This window comes from Falco cherrug, chromosome 17 (genome assembly GCF_023634085.1).
Source record: "Falco cherrug isolate bFalChe1 chromosome 17, bFalChe1.pri, whole genome shotgun sequence".
NCBI classification, from domain to species: domain Eukaryota; kingdom Metazoa; phylum Chordata; class Aves; order Falconiformes; family Falconidae; genus Falco; species Falco cherrug.
The window spans coordinates 6534611-6557315 of NC_073713.1; the positions used below are offsets into that span (position 1 = coordinate 6534611).

The 22705-nt window shown below is 43.2% G+C and overlaps 1 protein-coding gene across 1 annotated transcript; it reads left to right on the top strand.

Annotated features, from left to right (window-relative positions):
* Positions 1 to 3504: 3504 nt before the first annotated feature.
* TTC12 (tetratricopeptide repeat domain 12) lies at positions 3505 to 22155 on the top strand. The gene is made up of 21 exons (XM_055728684.1): positions 3505 to 3622; positions 4195 to 4346; positions 4944 to 4974; positions 5535 to 5612; positions 6112 to 6233; positions 7052 to 7111; positions 8081 to 8152; positions 9777 to 9837; positions 10124 to 10312; positions 10894 to 10963; positions 12217 to 12305; positions 12893 to 13061; positions 14668 to 14760; positions 14930 to 14993; positions 15992 to 16126; positions 16675 to 16776; positions 17489 to 17557; positions 17896 to 17997; positions 18867 to 18966; positions 20709 to 20934; positions 21826 to 22155. The coding sequence occupies exons 1-21, from the start codon at positions 3532 to 3534 to the stop codon at positions 21899 to 21901; spliced, it is 2151 nt and encodes a 716-aa protein (XP_055584659.1). The 5' UTR covers positions 3505 to 3531; the 3' UTR covers positions 21902 to 22155.
* Positions 22156 to 22705: the final 550 nt, after the last annotated feature.

The window sequence follows — 22705 nt, forward strand, 5'->3', positions numbered from 1 at the left end:
GGAGGGGCAGAAGTAAAGACCATTTTGGTGCAGGTGACTGGGAGTAATTACAGGATCTGCCTACAGAGCTGCTGCACCTTTCAGCTGAAAGGCTTTGCTTGCCAGGCCGCTGAGCCAGCAGGGTGTCCCAGAGGCAAGACAGGAGAGCGCAAAGCTGGCGGCCGAGCGTGCATAGGTGGCTGACCTGCAGCAGCCAGTCCGCCTGACCTGAGGGGACAGCCTGCAGGGATAGTGCGTGCTCAGTTTTCCCCCCATCTGGAGGGAGTTTATCTGCGCATATTCACAGCTATTGGAGAGAACCCTTCTCCCTGTCCTTCACTTGTCTCTGTCAGCTGCTCCCGGTGCCGCTGCAGGAGAGGCAGGAACCGAGGTGGTCTCTCTCCACCAGTGCGTAGGACTGGATGCTCCTGCCTGCATGCAGCACCCATGGGACGAGAGAGGGGTAAGCAAGAAAGACCGTCCCACCTCCACTTGCTGCAAATCTGCAACTCCAAAACACTCCTTTAATGAACTGGCGATGAGCTCTTTGTACTGTGTATGGTTTATCTATCACAGTTCTTGCTCTCTTAGACCTTAAGTGTAGCTTTATTCCCTAGGTTTTCTAGGAAAACAAATAAAAGCCAGACTGCTGAGCATCCTAGTGACACAGCTGTTGCCTTGTGGGTATTTGTAATTGGGCAGCAAAGACACTGGATTTGAAACAGCTTCATTAGAGCAAAACAAAATCCCCACCTTTGGGAGGGAGGCTTATGTGAGCAAGAGCAGAGCTGACATGCAGTGAGAGAAGGGAGCTATTTTGTATCAGTGCATGAGGGAAGGGGGAAAGGGATCTTCCAGCAGTTCCTGCAGCAAAGGGGCTGGAAAGGACAGGAGATCCCTGCTGCCTGTGGACTCGGGCAGCTCAGCACCTTGTTGGCACACATAGCCCAGGAGAGCATTTCCCCTCCCAGGCGGTGTGGTGGGACATGGCAGAGCAGGCAGATGAATCTAGCTGTGGTTTGGTACTTGGCAGTGAGATTTCTAATTTCATGCCCAGCAGAAACCAGAGTGGCCAGCTCCTCTGGGTGTGCTACACCTTAGGCAACGCTGCCGCTTTCAGGAGACTTGCCAGGTCACCTCTCTCTCTCTCTGTTTCTCGCCTTTCTCTCCTGAGACAGCTGGGTTATAATGTCTGGGATTAAAATACACTGGCAGTGCAGCAGGGCCTCAGCGATGCTCTGACTCCCTTTGGTGGCTGACAGCTTCCATTAACTGCCACCTCCACTCTTCTGCCTCTGAGAATGTGGTCTTAAGAGTGTCTCCTGAGAGTGGTGACAAGGATTCACCTGGCTATTGGAACCATGTATGTACGTGTGCCTGCCCTGATGGGGATGTGCTTTGTGTGAAGTGCCAGCTAGGGGAAGCTGGATGCAGCCTGCTCTGAACCACAAGCCTGATGCATCCTAGCAGGGCCACGTGGTGGAATGGAGGGCTGGGATTCTCTTGCACCCAGCTGGCCCTCAGAGCCTAAAAGAGTTGAGACACATGTCTCTATGTCTCTGGGCCATTGTGTGTGCTGCTGGAGACCAGACAGCCACTGTGTCTCCTTTCCTGTGGCTTCACCCACCTGGACAGACCGCAGATCCACAGCACAGCTGGGTGGGCACCCTGCGTTTGGCAGCACACGCAGTGCACAATCCTGACTGGTAGGAGCACGGAGGCTGACTGGTGGCACAAGCAACAAAGCAGGAACAGGCCTGCAGTCACAGCTTTGCTCCCAGCTGGCCAGCTGCTTTTTGTGCTGGAGGATGGTGCCATCCTCTGGCTGTCTCACTGGTGACAGGCTGCGTGTCCCACCCCGGAAAGGGCTGCGCTGGCTCTGGGGAGCTGCTGAGACCCTTAATGTGGAGGGAAGGAAAAGTAGTTCCCGGTGAGGGTTTAACCCTCAGCTGACTCTAGTCTTTCTCCTTCCCAATGAAAGCTTGAGAAAGCCCCAGTCCTTAAAGGTTATTTTAAAAAAGAATCCAAGTCTGGTATAAAAATCAGGGCAACGGGCGCTTGAGGGTATTGGTTGTGGATGAGCGGTCACGTTTCTTTCTTCAGCTTCCCTCTCCCAGATGGCAGGTCTGCTAAACTCCAGTTCAGCTGATCTTTCTATTAACCAAAGAAGTCCCTTTCACGGATTTTTTGCCCATGCTACCCCATTCCTGATCCCTGCGTATGAACAGAAGATGACTTTGGGCATTAAAAAAGGCAGATTAAAATGATCTTAAACGCTCCTTAGGGAAATAACAGGCCCATGCTGATGTGCTCCCTGCTGTTAGCTGCCAGCAGGGCAGCTACCCTCCTTGCTGTGCCAAATCAAGCCCAGATCTATGTTTTGATAAAACAACATGCAGGAGGGAGCAGCAGCAGATCGATCTCACTTCTGGTTTGTGCGCGCTGGGGCTGCGAGGCAAAGGCCGACCTGTTCAGCAGAGGGGAAAGGAGCATATTCCGCTCAGCAATCGGTGGAGCATTGTGCTGAGATTTGAAGTCAGAAATTAAGCGAGGAAAGCCAGGATGGAGACAGTGGCTCCCCGGAGCCTCCCCGCTGTGCTGTAGGTATCCGTGCAGGGCTCACCGGGAAGGGCTGCGGCCAAGGGCCCCTCCGCACCATTCTGCACATTACAGCCATCTGTACATTGTGAGCCCATTCCTGGTGTGCAACCAGCCGATCTCACGCACCGAGATACTGTTTTACTACAGGTTGCACAAGTCTGGATGCCACCAAACAAAGCTGGCATGCTGCAGTACAAAGTTACAGGCGTTATATACAAAATCTTACCACACATTCCTTGCCAGGCCCATACAGATGATTGACTACGTGTTTGCATAGCTATTACTTGTTTTGCTACTATGCATGCTGTCCGAGGAAAGGTCTCGTGGTGGGCCTGGGCCTTTCTCTTACAGGGTGATTTTCAGCATTATAAGGCAGGTCATTCACTGCCAGGGCGAGGCTGAAGGCCCCAAGAGCTCACGGAGCAGCTTAACGTGAACAAGGCCACCACAAACATCGGGTGTTCTGTTTTGCCTCTCCCAAAGCTGCCTCCCGCGATTGCAAGTCCCTTTATTAGCCATTCCTGACGACTCCAGAGGGTCAGCCTGACCCGAACTCCGTACACATATAGTTTAACAATCAGAGTAGGAAGAATTCTGGAGTTTCCACAAACGCAGGGGCCGCGCTGCGCCAGGAGAGGGACCCCTCGCTGCACGCTGGAGCCGCGGGGGGCCGCGGGCCGTGGCGCCCCCACCCCCGCGGTGGTTTATCTAAGGGAGGGCAGCCCAGCCGCGGACAGGGCGGAGGACAGCAGCCGGCTGTGCCCGGGGGGCGGCGGCGCAGCCACCCAGCGGCACCGGAGCCGTGACGGTCCGCGCTGAGGCGGCGGCGGGCCCCGCGGGTGAGGTACCGGCCAGCCACAAAATGGCGGCCACCGCCCGCCCGCCCCTTCGTTTGCATAGCCCCGCCCCCGAGGGCGCCGCGCCGGGCGCGCGGCCGGCGGCGCGGTTGCCATGGCAGCGCTCGGCGGCCCTGGTGGCGCCATGCTGGCCCCGCGGCTGGAGGAGGATTTCCAGCGGTTCCTCCGCCGGGTGGACGGCGTCAGTAAGTGTGCGGGGGGACCCGGGCTGGCCGGCCGCCCCTGGGGGGCTGGGGGGGCGGGGCTGGGGGTCGGCGGGGTGGTGCCGCCCGCGGGGAGGCGGTGAGAGTCGGTCCCGGGCCCGTTCTCCTCAGAGGGGCGGTGGGACCCGGGCCCGGGCCCGGGCCCGTTCTCCTCAGACAGGGCCCTGGGGGCTGAAAGGAGCGGGGGAGGGAAGGAATGGGGAGAGGAAAATGCCCGCTCCCCCCTTCCCCCCCCCCCCCCCCGCCCCGGTCCGAGTTTGGTCTGTGCGAAGTCTTAAGAGCTCAGGTGTGGTGAGGCTTTGTGGGTGCCCAGAGTTGCTTTCTAAACCTAGGAATTTTTATAACGCAGAAGCCGTAGGTAGCGCTTGGAAGTGTATTTGTATACAGGAAGCTGTATTTGTAAATATTTCCCTTTGTAATAGCCGGGCTGCTCGCCAGTGCCTTCAAAAGTGTATGTCATTAGAGGCGCGACTGGTCTGCTCCCTCCAGGACCACTTACAGTCCTTTGTGTATATCTCTTCTTAAATATATTTTTTTTTCCATCCCCTTTTTAGCCACTTTACTGCAAGGCTTGAATTCCACAGACCCAGCTGTCCAGGAAAAAACCATTGCTGAAATAGAGAAAAGGTTCCATGACCCAGAAACCAGCAAGGAGGAAGAAAGCAGGACTGCAGTGAACAGAACTGTCATCAACGCAGGACCTTCTGTAAGGGTTTTTTTCCCTTTGAAGTTCAAGCTGCATGCACTTTAGGTCTTTTAAATAACACTAATTCACATTCCTTGCCCAGGAGAAGAAGTTTTGAGCAATACTTACAAGTATGTTCTGAGTGTGACTTTATTTTTTTCACTAATTATTTTATTGGGAGGTACTTGCTGTTGCCTTCTCTTTGCCTTAAGACTGCTAATAACACAGAATACTTCTGTTGGATTTATCCAAGTTGAATGGGAGCTCTGAGGTGTCATAACTTGTAGCTTTTACCTGCGCTTCAGGAACTTAAGCAAAACTAGCCAAAGACAGAAGGGTGCCTTCATTAAGTTCATTAGGCTTTAATTCCTGCAGTAGAGTTTGGATTTCAGTGGCGTGTCCCATTAAAGGAAATCTTTCCAGTAACGTAAAAAATTATTAAGCCCTTACTATCCTTTGCTTAAGGGTCAATTTGATATTCCCAGTATGCATCAGCCTGGCAGTTTCGGATACCCAGTAGCTTTAAACAGCTTAACCAAGTGTTCCCTTGCTGCTCTCAGTTTTACCAAAACATCTATGTGTGTACATGCATGTGCTGTGTTTCTCCTTTTTTTTTAGGATACGGCAAATACAGAGGCAGTGAATGCAGGTAAGGCAGTGTTCTCTCTAGTATTTAGCATCACTTCGATCTGTTTTAGTAGAGATGGAGTTAAGGATTGCTGGTATTTCATGCAAGACCTAATTCCACTCCTGCCAAAGTCAAAGCTAACTTCTTTAGTGACTTCTTAATAAAAATACAGTCAGATCTAGCAGCACACTCAAGGATCTTACCAGTGTGGCTGTACTTGTTCATAGTAGGAGGCTTGTTGTAGTTTTGTTATCACATTCTGGCCTCTCATCTAAAAAGTTAGTATTCTGAATTTTAGAGGAAACAAGTTTTTCTCTAGAGATGAGATACTTTGAGGCAAGTATGCAAATCCTAAGTGGTCTTTATCTGTATAGCTTGTCATTCGTGTTTCAGTTAATTGTTAAAATGTCCCCTTTAATATTTTCTTTGTAGAGAAATTACTCAGAAATACCTTAGAAATTACTTTTTTTCCTCATCTCTAGATTGATTTTAATGAAGCTTTTCTTTTGTGGTTTTGTTTTGTTTGGTTGTTGTTTGTTTGTTTTTTTAACTAAAATACCACCAACTCTCCTGGCTCAAAGACGGCTTTCTAGCAATTTTGGAACAGGATGCAAAAGAACGAGCTAAGCAAAGGAAGAGAAACGAACGCTTAGCAAATGGTAATTGCTAAAGGTTTTTCTAGCTAATGCCTTCAAAAACTACTTAGCAGGAACTGGGCTGATTTAAGAGGCTGTTGAGGTACCTCTGTTAGTGCCATTCTTATGCACACTGAGAGTGCTTTGGTTGTCTGATGTCCGCAGCGGTGATTAGCTGGATATAATGGGGTTATATACTTCACAGAGTTGTTGCAACCTGTTCTTCTCCATACTGCCATCTTTATGCTAAGGGTTTGGGATGGAGGGAGTGAGTCTGAGTATTTCAGAGGTGGGTTAGGTAGAGACAAATGCAGTTTGCCCTCTGAAAGAGGAATGGAGATCATGTGCACTGAACAGCTCACAGGTCCCTTGCAAATAATGGCTAGTGAAGACAGCTGCAGTGAAGCTGGACTGGAATCTTGATGGCTGTTCCAACAGGAGACTGGCTTCTGTTTCCTCAGTCACCATTTGGGGAAATAAAAACCAAATGCATGTTTTTGAATACATGTCTGTTATTTTGCAGCTCTGAAAGAGAAGGGAAACGATGCCTTCAGGAAAGGAGACTATGTCATAGCCATTCAGAGATACACTGAAGGTCTGGAAAAACTGAAAGATAAGCAGGAACTTTACACAAACAGAGCACAGGTCAGTGTGTGGAAATGAGCTACCACTATACTGCTTTTACTGTTACTTTGCCAGGATAGAACCTAAGAAGATTGTTCTGTTATATAAGTGAATTTCCAAAAAGGTAAGATATGTTGCCTTACAGAGAGGCTTAAAAAAGGGAGCAGACAATTTTTCCTCCTCTACCGGGAATTAATGAGTTCTGCTTTGCTGCCATATTATCAACAGTTAATTTTTACTGTGGCTGGAAGTCAACAGCGATACAGTGCAGACTGAAGATTTTAATCTTTTTACAAACTTAATGAAAGAGTTGCACAAAGAAGATCATTAAAGGTGTAAATTCTTCCCTCTTGATCAATGTGTCCAAATTCCTCAGAAGCTTTAGTTCTGCTGTGGCTAGTCATTCCTCAGGGGGTGTTTGTGTCTCCTCCATCTTGGATGTGGCACAGGTGAACCCCTGCTCCGCTTGAATAAGTGGGGAACAAATAAATAGTTCTAGTTCATAGTTTTATTTAAATGCACTGATATTTTTTTTATTTAGTTTGGGATCACTTTTATAACTAGAATGTTAACGTTTGCTTTGCATTCTCTACTTGCCTTTGTATAATCCATGTGTGTATTGAATTTTTTATTATTAAATTTATTCTAAGTTACAAACTCCAAGCAGATGGAAGACATGTTTAAGAAACAGATGGTAATTATCCTGCAAAATCAATGGCTAGGCAAATCAACAGACTGACTTTATCTTTTTTTAATTAGGTAATGTTTGTACAATAGTTAGTGGAAGTTGTTTGAAGTATTCTAACTGTTCCATCTGAACTCTCTTGGCTTTATTTCAGGCCTACCTGAAGATGCATGAGTATGAAAAAGCCATTGGTGACTGTGAATGGGCATTAAAGGTAACTTTGACAGGAATCTGTCTTTTATGAACAGGTTAAGTGCTCCTGGAAGGCAGGTTTGTGGGTAACTGATGACATGGAGACAACTTGCTAATGGAAATGAAAGAATATGGTGGTGGTGCACAGATTCCTGCATCCTGAGTTAACTTGAATAGTGTAAAGCAGTTAATATTTCAGTGCTGCCTGTGTGCAGAAGCTTTTCTAGCTCTTAAGAGATTTTAATTAAAAAGTTTATTATAAGTGGTAACGAGCTATTAACTGCACACGCTGGCACACGATATCTTGCCTACCCTTCTAAAAGGGGAAAAGGACCTCTTTAAGCTCACAAAGACCGGATCTGGTGGGAAAGGTAAAGATTATATAAAATGCCAAAGAACTGAATCCAAATTATTCAATTGTGTTACATCAGCAGTGTCCATGACTACAACACAGATTATTAATAATATTGGCAGCACCATTTCAAGAAATCGGTATTTTTGACACACAATTGAACTGGAAAAGATTACCTAATCTGTTAGTGTTGAGCTAGATGTTTCCTTGCTTTGTCTTGTGCACAGCTAATGAAAATTAGTACCTTTTTCATTCCTGGCTAATCAAAAGACACACGGAAATTCTGTTGTTACAGAAGTCTGTGATTGTAGACTTGTTGCTGCAGGCCTTAATACCTAATAGCATAAGCGTCTGCTTATATTGCCTGCAGTGCAGTTTTCTGGGAAGGATATTCGCACCCGCTGCTTTCCACCTTTACCCAGACCGAGGCCTGTGGTCCTTGCATAGGGAAGGAAAGTTGGTACCAGGAGGTAATAATTCAGCACATAAAATTTAGGTGCATCTAGTAGATGGTATGAACACCCACTTCTCTGCTTACAGTTATTTTGGGTAGCTATAACTATTAATCAGAAGGCTGGAAAAAATATTAAAAGGTTTAAATTTATAAACACATAACTAACAATTCCTTTTTTAACACAGTGCAATGAAAAATGTATTAAAGCCTGTTTTCTAATGGGGAAAGCTCACTTGGCCCTGAAGCGCTACAGTGAGGTAAGCTGACCAAATCTTGTGGCTGTGGGACCATGTTTTGTTCTGCTTTTGATGTGATGTTGTGGGTGAGAGGCAGAAATCTGTGACCTTAAAAATCGGTCATATGGAAGTATGCTGAGCCTTTAGACTTCAGAGAAATTTTCTGTGCTTTGCAAAGACTAGTAATTCTAAAGTCAAGTCTTCTTTCCACATCTAGTAGAATAGCCTGTGTCCTTTACTTTGGTACACACAAAATGTAGAAGGACGCTTCTGTGTAGCTGTACACTACAAGATTGTACTCTAATCAACCTCAAAAGAATGAGGGAATTTTCTACTCAGTATACATGGTTTATCTGGTGGGAATTTGTCACCACTCGGCTGTCAGACACCAAGACAGCAAGCTTTATCTGCTGCTGTGAGGCTTGAGTCTAGACTGGGTGAGTGTTTGAGGAGTCTGCAAGGATTGTGTGTTCACTCAGAGGATCCCATGTTTGGCACTTCTGGTGAAGTGCTTCAAGATAGATATTAGCAGTGCATCCTCGGGGACGTGGTAGTGCTGGAAGTGCCATATTTCAGCTCAGGTAAGGACCAGAATGAAGGAGTGTCCTTGTCAGGTACTGCAGACTCTTGTGATTGCAGTCTACTAGCAGTGACTATATTTCCCCCAAAGAGACAATTGAGTAAAGTATATTTCACTTCTTTTATCTTAACTTGCTCTGTGCAGCGGGTGTTACTAATCTGTTGCTGCATATAACTAAGAAATGATTGCACATCACCTGTGGATGAGAAAAATCTCTACAAATTTCAAGTTAAGTGAACTGTTAAGATGAAAGATGCTAGTGAGAGTGATTATCATTTTTTTTTCCAAGATCCTAGTGAAATGAATGTTGAATAAAAGATTTCATTGTGCATTTCATGCGTGAAAACCTATGGAAGCATAAGTACTGTTAAAATAATGGAACATTCTAATAAGAAATACTTAAGCTTGAAGTAAGCTGCCGGATATTTTAGTGCAACCCTGACCTTTCATCCTCAAAAATAATAAAGAGCCTGAAGAGGAGAGCAGCCAAGCTCAAAAGCATTTCTGATCTTGTCAGACATGACTTCACTACAAGTAACTGCAGAGCATGGACAATACGAGTCACATGAAATCCACCTTGAGTTGTTCTTGGCAGCTTGATCTGCGAAGAGGGGTCTTCCCTGTTGTAAGCTTGGTGATCAGTTTATTTCTGAGTGTATGCTCAAGATACACAAAATGCACAAATAAAAGATAAAGATGCACGTGCCTGATCTCTGCTAGTAATTACAGTTCCTGCAGGTTTAATGCTGTGCCTCATCTTCTGTTTTCTCACTGAAACCTTGCTTTTTTGTTCCTGCGAGTATGTTCATAGGTTTTGTACTTGAAATTTTCCTTTTAGTTTGAAATAGCAGGCAGATGTAGGGACTGAGAATAATATTCAACTTACATTTTTAATTATGAAAGCTTTGACTTGTGTGTTTCCATAAATTTTATTTTTCATGTTTATTAAGTACTGTGGCCCAAGAACTTTTGAGCTTTAACAGGGTGACTCTGACTAGGATATATTCTTTTCATCATTTTCCCTTTTATATCTTAAATTGAGAGCCCATTTCTTTCTCTGTTAAGTCCAGGCAGTGTTATGAGAAGATCTTACAAATTGATCCCCAGAAGGAAAACCTATTTAAAGGTAAGAAATAGAAATTTTTACACTGCCATCCCTTGTTTTCTGGTCAAGATGGAACTTAATTGAAACCACCGTGCTGCTCTTCAGACCTTTCAGTGGAGTCTCTTCATGCAGCTGTTGTTTCTGATTGTTTCTTCTTTAAGCTCTGTTTCACTCCCCAGAGCTGTGGGTCATTCTCTGCATCTGTACGTAGAATCTCTCTGTCATGGAGTCAACTTCATTTTTCACTTAACATTTGACCATCTCAACACATGCAACTGCCATGCTTTGTTTTCTTTTGACTTCCAAGATTGCATGAACGAGGTAAACTTGGAGGAGAAGAGAGTGAAAGATGAAGAGAGAGCAATGCAGGAAGTTCAATCTGGAAAGTTTGCTGCTCTGTCCATAAAAGAACTGCTACAGAAACTTGATAGGCCTGACCAGAATGTCCTGGACTATACAGGAGGGATCAGACTTCTGACAGGAGCCGTGAAAGACTGTAAGTCTTTGATGCAAAGGTTGTTGATCAAGGGAGTTATAATCCAAGTAGATGAATACAAGTGGAGTAATTTTTAAAGGAATGGGGAAAACTATTCCTGCGTTTAAAACATCAAATCAGCAATATTTGATATTTCAAAATTTATGGCCAGTAGAAATTTACATATATATTTTTAGAACTAGACTGATGTTGTAGCTGAGCTGTTAAGACTTCTTAGAGATTTGGGTCTCTTAAGAGCTGTTTCATTTATTTAGAAATATTTGTAATTCTCTGTTGAAGCAAATTGATTTGCACAGCTGGTCTCATGTTTCAGTCTACCTAAAAACCCGTTAACTTGAAGTCAGTTATTCTTTACAGCACGAGGCATGAATTAGAGCAGTCTTCAGCTTCAAAGGTGCTTCTGCTTCAAGTTGCATTCTTGGAGCTTTTCCACACTATTAATGGTGTTCTTTCCCCAGAGCTGTTGATTCAGTGACCTTTTCTTTTAACACTCTGTTACAGAAGAGCAGGAGTCTGCCTTCACCATAATACATCGGCCAGATAGACCATAGGGCTGATTTGTTTATCTCTGAATTTTTCAGGCACTGAGCAAACTTTATTTAGAACAAACAATGGCTTCAGTATCCTCAAAGACAACGAGATTATAAGACGGTAAGAGCTCTCCAAAGGAAAACAGTAGGGTGTAACAGCATGAGGAAATGAAAATATTGTTTTCAAGAAACACAATCACCTCTTGAAATGCAGATGAAATGATTAAAAGATAATGCAATAACAGATTTTAATGTCTGAATGGTCTGACATATCTGACTTCTGCACAAACAGTGCTTTCTTAGATGCAGTGAACAGACAGAATTAATGAATTTCTGCTTTTGTCTCCTATTTCTGTACAGTTATCCTCTCTCATGGTGAGAGCAGATTTGTAAAAAAAAACAAAACAAAAAAACCCAACAAACCAACAAAAAACCAACAACACCAAACCCAAAAAACTCAAAAACAAATGAAAAAAGAAACCCACTAACTAAAACCCCTCAACTTAATATAAAAGAACATCTGAAAGCACTTAGTTGCCTTAAGAATGCCTGGCTAGACTCCCTGGTGCTACTAATTGTCATCAGTAAATATTTGGCCATATAGCTCTGTAATGTAACCTGTGAAACTCCCTAATCCTGTAATCAAGGAAGAGGGTCATCTCTGGTGACCTGTATCTTCTGCTGACGTTATTTTCTTAGTTGCCGTTATATTGTGTTTTGGTAATCAAGAAACAGATCTGACTTTGTTTATCTGTATTGCTTTATAAACATTGTTTTCAGAGGGATCTCTTGTCTGAATGTGTATTTGTAGAGTCAGGTTCAGATAGATAATGGGAACAAATAAGACGTACAAAATTTTCAAATCGCATCTTTTGCACAATGAAGTTGGTTCAGAAGAGCACGCTTGGGCTGTGCAGGGCAGGAGAGCTGTTCTTTAAGGCTCTCAGTGGGAGTGCAGCACAGGGAGTTCTTTGGGGCTTATTAGTGTTTTGAGTGTTGCCTGTAAACAGACTTCAGAGATCAAGCACTTCCAAATTGGCTCAAAGATTTTCCTCTCTGGCTATTCACAACTATCTCAGTGCAGAACTGAATTTATCACTGTTTTGTGCTGGGGAATGCCTGTATAGGGTCTGGGCCTGTTGAGGGGAGAGTAGAGCTACTGGATCAGAAATCTGATCTTGGGGGAGGTCCTCTGGAAAACAAGTCTGATAGTCGTAAAAATGTTTAACCAATGCTCTGGGCTTAGAGCTTATGAGCTGAAGTGTTTGTGTGGCAGAGCCTCATCTCTGTGGGGCTTTGCTGATTTCCCTAGCCAAAGAGCTAATTGTTCGATACGTCCTTTGCTCTTTTTACAAGCAAACATTTCTAATTTAGGGGCTTTTGTGCGGAGAGAAAAAACACTGCTGAAGTGGAAATGACTGTATCTCTTCTCTTCCTTTGGCAAGCAGTCTGCGCTGGGAATGGTAATACTATGTAATCCACGTTAATCATTGTTAATGTACTGTTAATATGGCACTTACTGACTCTAAAATTGTTGTTTGGCATGAAAGTCACTTTCCCAGAGCACTTGGGTCTAGACCTTATTGTAAACAAAGTTTTACAGGTCAATACTATTAGCAGCTAACACAAGTTTGGCAGTTTCGTGCATCATGAGGTGAAATTTCCAGTCTGCTTCTGTAAGCTTTTTAAATCTACTGAAGGGGTGGAAAGTAAATTCCCTGTGATTATTGCTGCTCTTAAGATAATATCGCTTGTATCATTTTGTCTTTTTTAAGCAGTTATACCAGCAAAAAGCAGAGTTTTATAGAAGTGCCATTAGAGAAGGCTGAATTCCTTTGACATTCACCCACAAAGATTAGTGGGTGTTCTGCCTTTACCATTGCACTGCAGGAGTGTTATGCAAGATGAACACATCAGAGTCAATGAGCACATTAGTGCATGAAATAAAGACATTAAACTTGTTAAATCAGCACCTAGGGGGAAAAAAATTGTAAGAGTAATGGGGATGTCATTGTGTGTGACGTTATTCTTGGATTTTCTCTTTCTTTAGCAGAAAATCAGCGTCTTCTATTGACTCACCCTGATGTGAATGCACAGCTGCCAAAACTGCTGTCTTGTGGGGTGTCAGAGATCCAGAAGGCAACACTGGCACTAATTTCCCTTTACTCAGAGAATGAGGATGGGAGGAGACTGCTGGTCAGGCACCAGGACCTAACCAAGTAATAAACACTACTGTACCTCAGAAACATTGCCTCAGTGCCTGAGTTCACAGCTGTTCAGAACTCATTCCACTAGCACCAAGGGGACAGGCTTTCTGAAAGGAACATAATGACACTGAGACTTCCGTCCTTGAGGGACGGGCCTAGCTAAGCAAAATTAAAAGGCGTGTGGGAAAAACTTTAGTAAAGTTTGTATCTGAAGATGTCTGTGAACATACAAAGTAAGGGCTTGTTCCTGAGCACGTTCATGTAATTTTGAGGTGTAGTTACCTTGTTGTAAACCAGTAAGTGTGTGTTTGTCAAGCACAACTAGCTTATGCTGTTGTCTCTTTCTTAATAGCTCGTGGCTTCAAGCTGCGACTCTCTTCTCATTTTGTAATTGGTATTTATGATTATTCAGTGTTGCCATGACTCACTGAGTGCAGAAGGAAACAACAGTTGATTACCTTTATCGTGTTATCCCTGCTATTTCTTTCTGGAGTTAAGCAGAGCAGAAATTTTAATTTACTGTTTTGTACTACATCGTTTGAAGTAATGGATGAGCAGAAAAGATTCTCCAACAGTTCTATACGCTTCACTATATGATATACAACACTAATTAGAGATATTTTTCTTTGGGAGGAAAGGTTAAAGAAATTACACATCTGCAAGGATGCTTAAAAAAGGCAGATAATATCACCATGTCCTGAAATACCAGGAGGCTGAAAAATCTTCTGTCAGCTTCTGAAAGAGATCCTGGGCCTGATGGCTTGAAAAGAGTTAGGAAGTTCAGAAAGTAATGTTGCAGATACTGAGCTTCTCAGCAGTCGGATCATCATTAGAAAGAGACAAGACTATAGGTTCTCTTACTGTGCTACAAAGCTGGGGAAGAGTGGCAGAGAATTTCAGCTCAGTGGAGGAGCACGTGGAAACCCCAGCATACGTACTACAGCTGTACTTACTGTTTGGCAGAGCTTCTGGGTTCACAGGCTGAAATCGTGTGAATTGTATGCAGTTCAAATCACACACCCACAAGCTCACACTATTCCAAAAGCTCGAAAGGTGAATGCTATGATGGTCTTTTTTATTCAGGCAGAGGTTAATTTTTTATCTCGCTACCATAAAGCTTTGTAGTTAAATGCCTTCAAAGACTGTTGGGTTTGCTTAGCATGTCCTTTTAAGCCATGCAAGCATCAACATTGACATTCCCTGCAGGCCTTTACAGTCTGTTGCAGCTGTTCAGTACTGGGCTGTGCTGATGGTGTTCTTGGTCCTGACTGTTGCATTCGACTTGTCTGTCCCCAAGATGTTCGCCAGCAGCAAAGCAGCTTAGCTTCAAAAGCCTGTGAAGCTTACATGTTGATGAAATGTTCTGATGCTGACAGAAATTTTATATGTGTTAAAATCACTGTACTTGTGCAAGGAGAGACGATATTGCGAGAGAATCTAGTGCCAAAATACTGTTCTAATGGCAGTTAGGTGACTGAGTGTATTTGGAGGGCAGAGCTTGGTCTGAACACAAAGGAGTTTAAGATCATAAACTGTGTTGGTGTGCTAAAAATGCCATTTTGGTCTTTAATAATTAAACAAAAGCTGACGAAAATTTTGGGTTTTTTTTAAATAACAGATGGTTGCAGATTTTGATGACATTTGTCAACAGCAGTGATACCAGGGCTAGCAGTGCCATGAACATACTGTGTGATTTAACTGAAGAGGAAAGGTAGAGGTTTCTTCATTTGTTTTTATAAAGTTGTACTTTGAAATGTACTAAATGAGCTGGTGATAGAGGCTAGTGATCTTGTCTTTATGTTGCTGTTGTGTTGCCTTTGTCTGTGTTTTTTGTCTAAAACTTTAGGTGTCCGAATGTGGCTTTCTTTATCCCCCAACAGGTTCAAAACCCAGTGTCGTGTCATGTTTTCCACAGGTGCTTTACCTTTATTCACCCAGTTGCTGGTATGAGAGATCTCAGTTTCTTTATTTCTGATTTACTTTTGTGTAAACATGTCTTACAACCACTTTTCCAGTTTTACAGCCAGTTGCTCCTAGACAGAACCCCTCTGGTACAACTGCAGTAGTTACCACGTTTCTGGTTCTGTAGGTGTAAGAAATGCAGTTTTGTCATATGCTTTGTTCAGGAAAAGGTTCTCAGTCTCCAATGCTTAATGCTTACTTTCTTCTACACATTACTAGTTTAATGTTCAGTGAAAACTCTGGACTTGGTTGCAGGTTCCCACTGGTAATCTCTCAGGCCAGGATTTCACCCTGGGCTTTGTGTTACGCTCTTCTTAGTGTGACTTTAATCCGCTGTCATCAACTTGTTATATCTTGGATAGGGACTTCCTCTGTTTCTTTCTAATCTGAGAGGTCAGGGTGAAGAGGTGGCATTAGGTGACAAGGCAAAGATGTTTAGTGGTTCAGATCCCTTTCCTGGTTATCGTTTATTTAAGCTATAAACTTACAATACTGTTGGCACAGAAACCTGTCCTCAGGAAGAGGGAAGACGATAGGGAAGATTGGTTCTGTTGCAGAACAGCAGATACAGTTGGAAAGGAAAATACTTCCACTTCTCCAAACGAGCACCAAGACAATGCAGTGATTATAGCAATTTTACATTGCTTGTTGCTCTCTCCTTTTGAAAATACTTTACTGGAATTACAGCTGCAGCAGAGGATGTTCTGTTCTGTGACCTAAATAAGTGATAGTAGGAAATATTCACAGCCTGAGGTTAGGCACCACAGAATCCAGTCACGTTTTCCCAAGACTCTTAAAACATCATCAGGAGATTCATTGTGAAAATGAGGGTGACTTGCAGACTTGGGACAATCAGGATTTAGTATAGGTGGGTGAGAGATTCTGGAACCCTGTTTTCCATTGCCAGATGGATAGGAACATGTATTTGTTGTTTCCTTGTCACTTGTTCTTAATTTGTTATTCCACTCTTCTGTTTTTAGACTTCTGCCAGGCTGGTGAACCCGGCAGCCCTTGCCCGTTGCATTGGCATCATGGGGAGCCTGTGTGCAGATGTCGTCATTCGAATGCAGATGGCTGAGTGCAGGGAGTGCTGGCAAGCGTGCTTAAAGCTTGTGGTAAAGAAACTTGATGGCTCCCTGGAATGGTGTGTTCAGCCCTGCCTCCTGTGGAAATGGCACTGTGTGATCATGTTTTCTGCCTCCCCTAATAGCTCTGAACCCCTGACTGAGGTCTTTCAAATCTGGCAGCTGGATAAAGGTGTCAGAGCGATGCATTGTCCACATAAGCTGTGGATGGATAAATGGGCGGAGGAGAGTGAGTGGTCCCTTATTGTAAGTGGCCCCTTTCAGGTTAAGGATGCGGTATGAACTTAGTCCTCAGAAACTAAAGAATCCAGAGGGTGGGAAAGGATCCTGTAAACTGCCCAGACATCGGAAGTTTGGAGTGTGCAGCTTTAGATCCCAAAGTGAAACAAACACAAGAATGAATCTGTATCAAAAAGGTGTCATGAGCTCTGGTGCTCACAGGACTTTTTCTTCCTTCTGAGTTCATGGTGCATCAGGGGAACACCGATGCCCCGTGTAAGTAAGCACACTGAATACACACTGAGGAAGTGCATATTCTGCACCTCTGAACTGATTGCACTCTTCTCCTCTGTACACAGGACGAGTGCCTTGATGTCAGCACACCCACATACCAGGAGTGTTTATTTGCAGTCCTGGGCCTAATGATGAACCTACTGCTTGAATCAAATGCGGTCATCCAGGTATACAAGATCTATGAATGTTCTTTGGTAGCGTTGTTCTTATAATTACTTCCTCAGAGATTCAGAGTTGCTTGAGCAGTAAGAGCATCCTCCTCCCTTGTCACTGTAAATGGGCCTGATAGAAGCCTGATACCAGAACATTCCAATAGTATAGGCAAGGGAATGATCGTGGAATGTTGTGACCTTGCAGTCTGTACAGTGAAAAAGAACTTGACTGCATTAAATGGATTTAGAGCCCTCTTTCACAGCAGGCATGCTGGAGCACTTGAAGGCTGCCACCCCTGGATTTTTGTGGTGTCCAGTTAATTTTTAATTTTTATTGGCATTTAAGGTTACCATTAAGGGTAGTTCACAGAGTGTGAAGTAGAAAAAAATTACTATATTTTCTCCTCCATCACCACCACACACCCCCATATACCCACAGTTATGAGAGAAATAGTATAAAGTACACACCTTTCCATAGTGGTATAAGTGCTTTGTTTGGCATCTGTCTCCAATTGTGTGATATTCTTGGGTGTTTGGCACGTTCCAAAATGATTTAAAACCAGGGGTTCCATCAAGAAGGAAGAATTTCTTAAGTTACATCTGGGTGCTGAAGTGTTAGCAACTTACTGCCGTGTGTGCCCCAATCTCCATTGGATTCTTTGTGGTAGAGTACTTTTGTCTGTTAACCCATTTCTGCTCTAACAATGAGTTTTTCACATTGTTTCAGAACTTCGCTGTGGACGTAAGCAGCAGGTGCATGTCTCTCCTCAAGGATAAGGTTGGAAGGATTGTGACAGTAAGTAGGATATCTATGGACTAATGAAAAATTAGCTGGGCTGGTTTCTACTAGGATTTTTTTTCAATAAATAAACATACGGGGAGTTGTCTTGATCTCAGCTTGGTCTCATCTCTTTCTACACTGAGTCTTTAGAATCTGTGCTGAGTTCAGTTTCCAGTAAGCAATGAAAAAGCCATGTCCTAAAGATGTTTCTCATTATATTTCCTTAAATTTCTCCTTTTATCACTTTAATTACTTTGATTTTATTCTGAAAAACTAGAATAATTTGAAAACTTCTCAAAGTAGTCTGAACAAATAAACTTTTTTTTTTTCCTTCTCACTCTTTTCTAATTAAGAGAGCCATTGGAGTGCTAAGTCGCATCCTGCCAGCGTCCTCCTCAGCAATAGAAGAAGCAGTGAAAGGAGGGGTGGTGAAGAAAATGATCAAATTCTTGAAAGTAAATTAATTTTTAAAAATTTACTCTATTTTTGCTTGTATTGTCCCTTAAGAAAACTGTAGTTACCTCTGTGTTTAGCCTCCTTTCCTTGGAGAAGGACCTGTGCGGTCACTCTGACTGCATGTGCCTGCATCCCTGTTGTCTGTTGTAACAGTGCTCTCAAGTTTAATTTTCAGCTAGGTCACCGGTTTGGAGACTAGACTGCCTTCTGTAGTCTGGTCCATAGCCCAGATTTTTCAGCTCTTCCTGTATGAGTCAGATGCCTTTGCACAGCTCTGCTTGCAGAGACCTGCAAATTCAAGAATCCACTACTGCAGGCCCAGCTGGAGGATTAAATCTTAAAACTGGTATGGTCTGATTTGGACCACTGAAAAGCAATGGAGCCCCTTCCCCTAATTACCAGTGAGTGCTAAATCAAACCTGGAAGCAAAGTTTCCCTAAGTCATGCGTATGTTAAAACTGTAGACAGCGTTTTGCTGTACACCTGTGTATCCAGCAGAATGTGTATCCACCCAGCCAGATGTGCATTCTACAATTGGCAGATAAAAGTAGTCTAGAAAAATGTGCCATTCAGCTTGCCTCTTGTAACTAGCAAGCATCGGAGGAGTTAATAGTTTGAAAGAAATTGGGCTCCAGAAATTCAGAGAATTTTTTATGTTCGTGGCTTGCAGGAAGGAGGTGGTTCTTGCGTCGTTTTCAGCCTGTGTTCATCTTGAGAGATATACTCTACAAAGGTCTTAATTTGGTATTTGAGGTTACGTGTAAGGAATACCTAACTGTCTCCATGATACTTAAGCTATTCTGTAGCCTTGAGTAAGTTGGGGTATGATGTATATTGTTAATGTATGCCTTACTCTGATTACATCTAGACTGGAGGACAGATCACATCCAGTTACGGTATAAAGACCCTTTCCATCTGCACCAGAAGTAACAGGCAAGCTCAAGAAGATCTAGTGAAGTCAGATAAAAGTAAGTGACAGCTGCACTAATTAGAGGTTGAACACAGAGATGTAATCTCAGCATCATCCAGATATGTTCTTCCCCATTAGAATGGATCTGAACACTGGGTTTCACTCTTGTAAGACTTTTACCGTGTTTTCTGAGTCATGTGCCATTTTACATCCTGAAATAGTGCTTAATGAGCCTTAGCTCTGTGTGTGGATGGAAATAGGCACATCAGATAATGAGCCTGAGTTAGAGAAACGGTGCTTCAGTAAAATGGCTTGATATGCTTTTTCAAAGCCACAGGTATATGTGTTTTGAAAGAAGTGTTGTAAACTGTAACTGAATTACGTTTTATATCCCAAAGTTAGTGGCTAAAATAAGAAACCTCATTTAGACATCTGATTTCCAGAGGCTGAGGCTGTTTATAGTTTCCTTCAATTCACATGTGGATATTTGGCCTGGTATTAAAAGGAAATTGATATGGAGACAGAATGATGCTATCAGACAGGTGTCCTTGGGTATTTTTGAGCATATTTGCTCTAGTCATGTGGTATAACACTACTTAGATTGCTTTAAAACCCAGGTTCAATTAATGCTAATGTACCTACAACAGAGAATACTTAAGTTTTATCTAAATGGTTCAACCTGTCAAGAAACTGTCAGCTCGTGTAGTTCAACTTGAACCCTAGGGATTTCCACTCATTAAAAACCTCTCACAGAATCATCTTCCTTTTGTACACCCCATATTATTTTCAGTATCGTCTGTAGATGAACCTTTCACTTCCTCAGATTAGCAATAACACTTCACTCTCATTCTTTCCACCAGAACTTTGGGTATTAATCTTGCGAGAAGTCACTATTACGTATTTTTGTCACCTCTGTTTGCCAACCTAGACGTTGCCCTGGTGCTAGGAGCCTGTTGGAATCAAGCTGTAGTCCCATGACATTAAATTGCATTCCAGCTGGGCCACTTAGTTCAGCTTCTGCACCAGCGCTGATGCCGTCTGGAGCAGCACTCCCTTTTCAGAAGATATTGCAGCAGGAAAGGTGGGATGTGATCTGGAAGAACAGATGGGACCATTAAAGAAAAGCAAAGCAAACTTATGTAACCCCCAAGGAAACTTCATGCATGTGAAAGCTGTGGCTGTATTTTATTTAGAAAGTGGTTTATCTGAGTGTTTCCAGATTCTGTAGCTGGAGGTGCTGCTGCTGCTTACAGATGCCAGCAAGAGCTATACAACTCTGTCGAGTATAGGCAGAATGCTCTGCCACTCCACATTAGTTATAGAAGTAGATGAGCTGGGCTGCTTTATGTTAGCTAACCAGATACAGAAAGCTTTTCTATGTTCCTTTTTTTCAGCTCTTCTTTCTGCAGCAGCATTTCTGTCAGGTGTAAGTGCTCTGCTCTGTGCATGCCCTGCCGGTATGGTGGGGTGAGAGGCCAGTGCAAGATCCTGCAAGCAGCAAAGGTGGCATGTTCAGTTTCAGAGAAATGTTAAATGCAGAAACACGAGCTCTGTGCTAGAGAACCTCTTAGAGTGTAGGTTCAGTTTTGTGAGAAAGACATCTAAGCAGGTGCAGCTGAGACTGCATGCTGGATCCTGAACCTTGCTATGAAATTCCCTCGCACCTCCAGGTTTCCTAGAAAAATGCCCAACACTGAACAATGCTCACTCCCTAGGAGTCTAGGTAAAGACGGGAAAAATATCAGTGCTACTTGAACAAATCTGTGTGCATTCTGTACAATTAATCTCTCTTTCTCCCAGGGTTCAGTGTGCTTCTGAAGCTCTTGGACTCGGAGAATGAAATGATTGTGGGAAATGCTGCTTTTTGCCTTGGCCAATGCCTCGCAGTTCCCGGAGCAGCGACATCCTTACTGAATTCTAATGTTGTGATGATTTTGTTGAAACACGCTGGTGGTGATGCTACAAGAACTTCAGTGCAGGAGAATGCAGCCATTGCTCTAGGAAAGCTTTGCGTCGCCGAACCAAGGTATTGTAAAAATTACACTTGTTCTCCTGCACTGTTTGGTTGTTAGCAGGTGACAATTCTTGAAAAACTGACCAGTGTAAGTCAATTCTATTTGTAGAGCAAGCAGGTACAGGGCAAGTGATTAGTTTTTATAAATGCTCCATGAAATCTATTCCCCTTCCTCCAACTAGAATTCCCACTTGTGGTACTGTCCTCACAGTACTGCTTTAGGGCTCCTGTGGTTTTATTCGTCTGTCTTAACATGTTTTATAAGGAGTTCATTTTATGCTGCTTTCTGGTGTTACCTGCGCTAGAAGAATGGAAGGAGGAGGAGTGGTGTTACACAAGTCTGTAGAGGTCAGAACAATAAAGAGAGCAAAACCAAAGTATAAATGTCAGCAAAGCGTGTCTGCTGCTGCCTGCTAAGAATATGTCAAGCTGTAGTTAGCTGCAAACTGTCAGCTGGATCTTGAACTGCATTCAGGACGGAGGAGCTGAGTTCAGCTTATTAATATACATCCTGAACCGCTGCAGACAGCAAGGAGTAATGCTTAAGTTCCAAAAAGTACCTTGCTTCCGCTGGAGCTCCCCAACGAGCGATGAAGTATCTGCTCTGAGGTTTTGCAACACACTGGAGAGAGAAAAGGGAAACACCTGACTTTCTTAGTTTTGTTAATTTGAAATGTCACCTATTTGAGCAGTTGTCAAGTATTATTTAGTTTTATTTTCCTTTTTGTGGGAAATAGTGATCTGGAAACTCTGTTTCTCATACTACTTTAGGAGGAATTTATCGAATGTGGCATTGAACATCCTTGAGAGTTTGGGCATGGGGTATAGCAGAGCACTGGAAGCTTAAAATTTTTATTGTTAGTAATCTTGCTGCCCGCAGCAACCTTTCTGTTGTCTTTTCAGGCATGTTATTCAACTGCGGAAACTCAATGGACTGGCTATCCTGAACTCCTCTATGAAACACGTGCATAGTGTCTGAAATCTTCAAGAGACCTTCAAAATGTGCTGTTAATATCACTTGCTGTTGAGTATTCTCTTCCTTAATAAAACTAACTCAAAAGCACATCAACTTTTCAATTGCCTGTCAAAGTGTGTGCTGGTCCTCCGTAGGAGCCAGTGAAATAATATCAGTATAAGTATTAGAAGAGATAATTTATTATCTAGGCTAACAACTAAAACAATGGCTTGCATTAAGCTTATCTTTGCTTTAATAAATGATGTTGTCCTTTCTTACTGGTGATTTCCTTGCTGGTTAATCATTGGCCAATGGCTCCACCTAGTCTATTTTCCAGTTTGGGTCCAGTATCCAGTGTATTAGAAGTAAATAGAAAAAAAAAATATGAGTTGTGATTTTTGAAGAATCCTTTTTCCTCCCCTCCATACGCTGTCCTCTGGTGGGCAGATTATGATTTGGTATCGCACTTTGCTTAAACCTTAAACCTCATACTTACCTGCTTAAATATGTTGGTCTTAATTTCGCTAAGCACTCAGTCTTAGTGTTGACTTATGACAATGAGGCTTGTTTATGAATTATGGGCTGTTTATTGTAGTAGCGTTACGCTTACTATCTTTGTAAATTTAATGGTATCTCTTTGTCCTTTACTTTTGTGTGGAGTTTCCTGATCTTAAGCGCTTTCTCATGGCCCCTTGTGTTCATCTCTAATCTCCTCTACAGTTACTTATTTTTTTTAAACAATGACACAAATGGTGCATCCTTCTAGTGTCTTTTTTCTGGAGAGGTCAAAAATGAATTAGCGCTAATGGCAAGTGTAACTTGAAAGGA

Coding starts and splice junctions, on each gene's coding strand:
- TTC12 (XM_055728684.1), top strand. CDS start 3,532: ATGGCAGCGCTCGGCGGCCCTGGTGGCGCCATGCTGGCCCCGCGGCTG. Junction 6,234..7,051: donor TTTACACAAACAGAGCACAG/GTCAGTGTGTGG, acceptor GCTTTATTTCAG/GCCTACCTGAAGATGCATGA. Junction 14,994..15,991: donor CTTTATTCACCCAGTTGCTG/GTATGAGAGATC, acceptor TTCTGTTTTTAG/ACTTCTGCCAGGCTGGTGAA.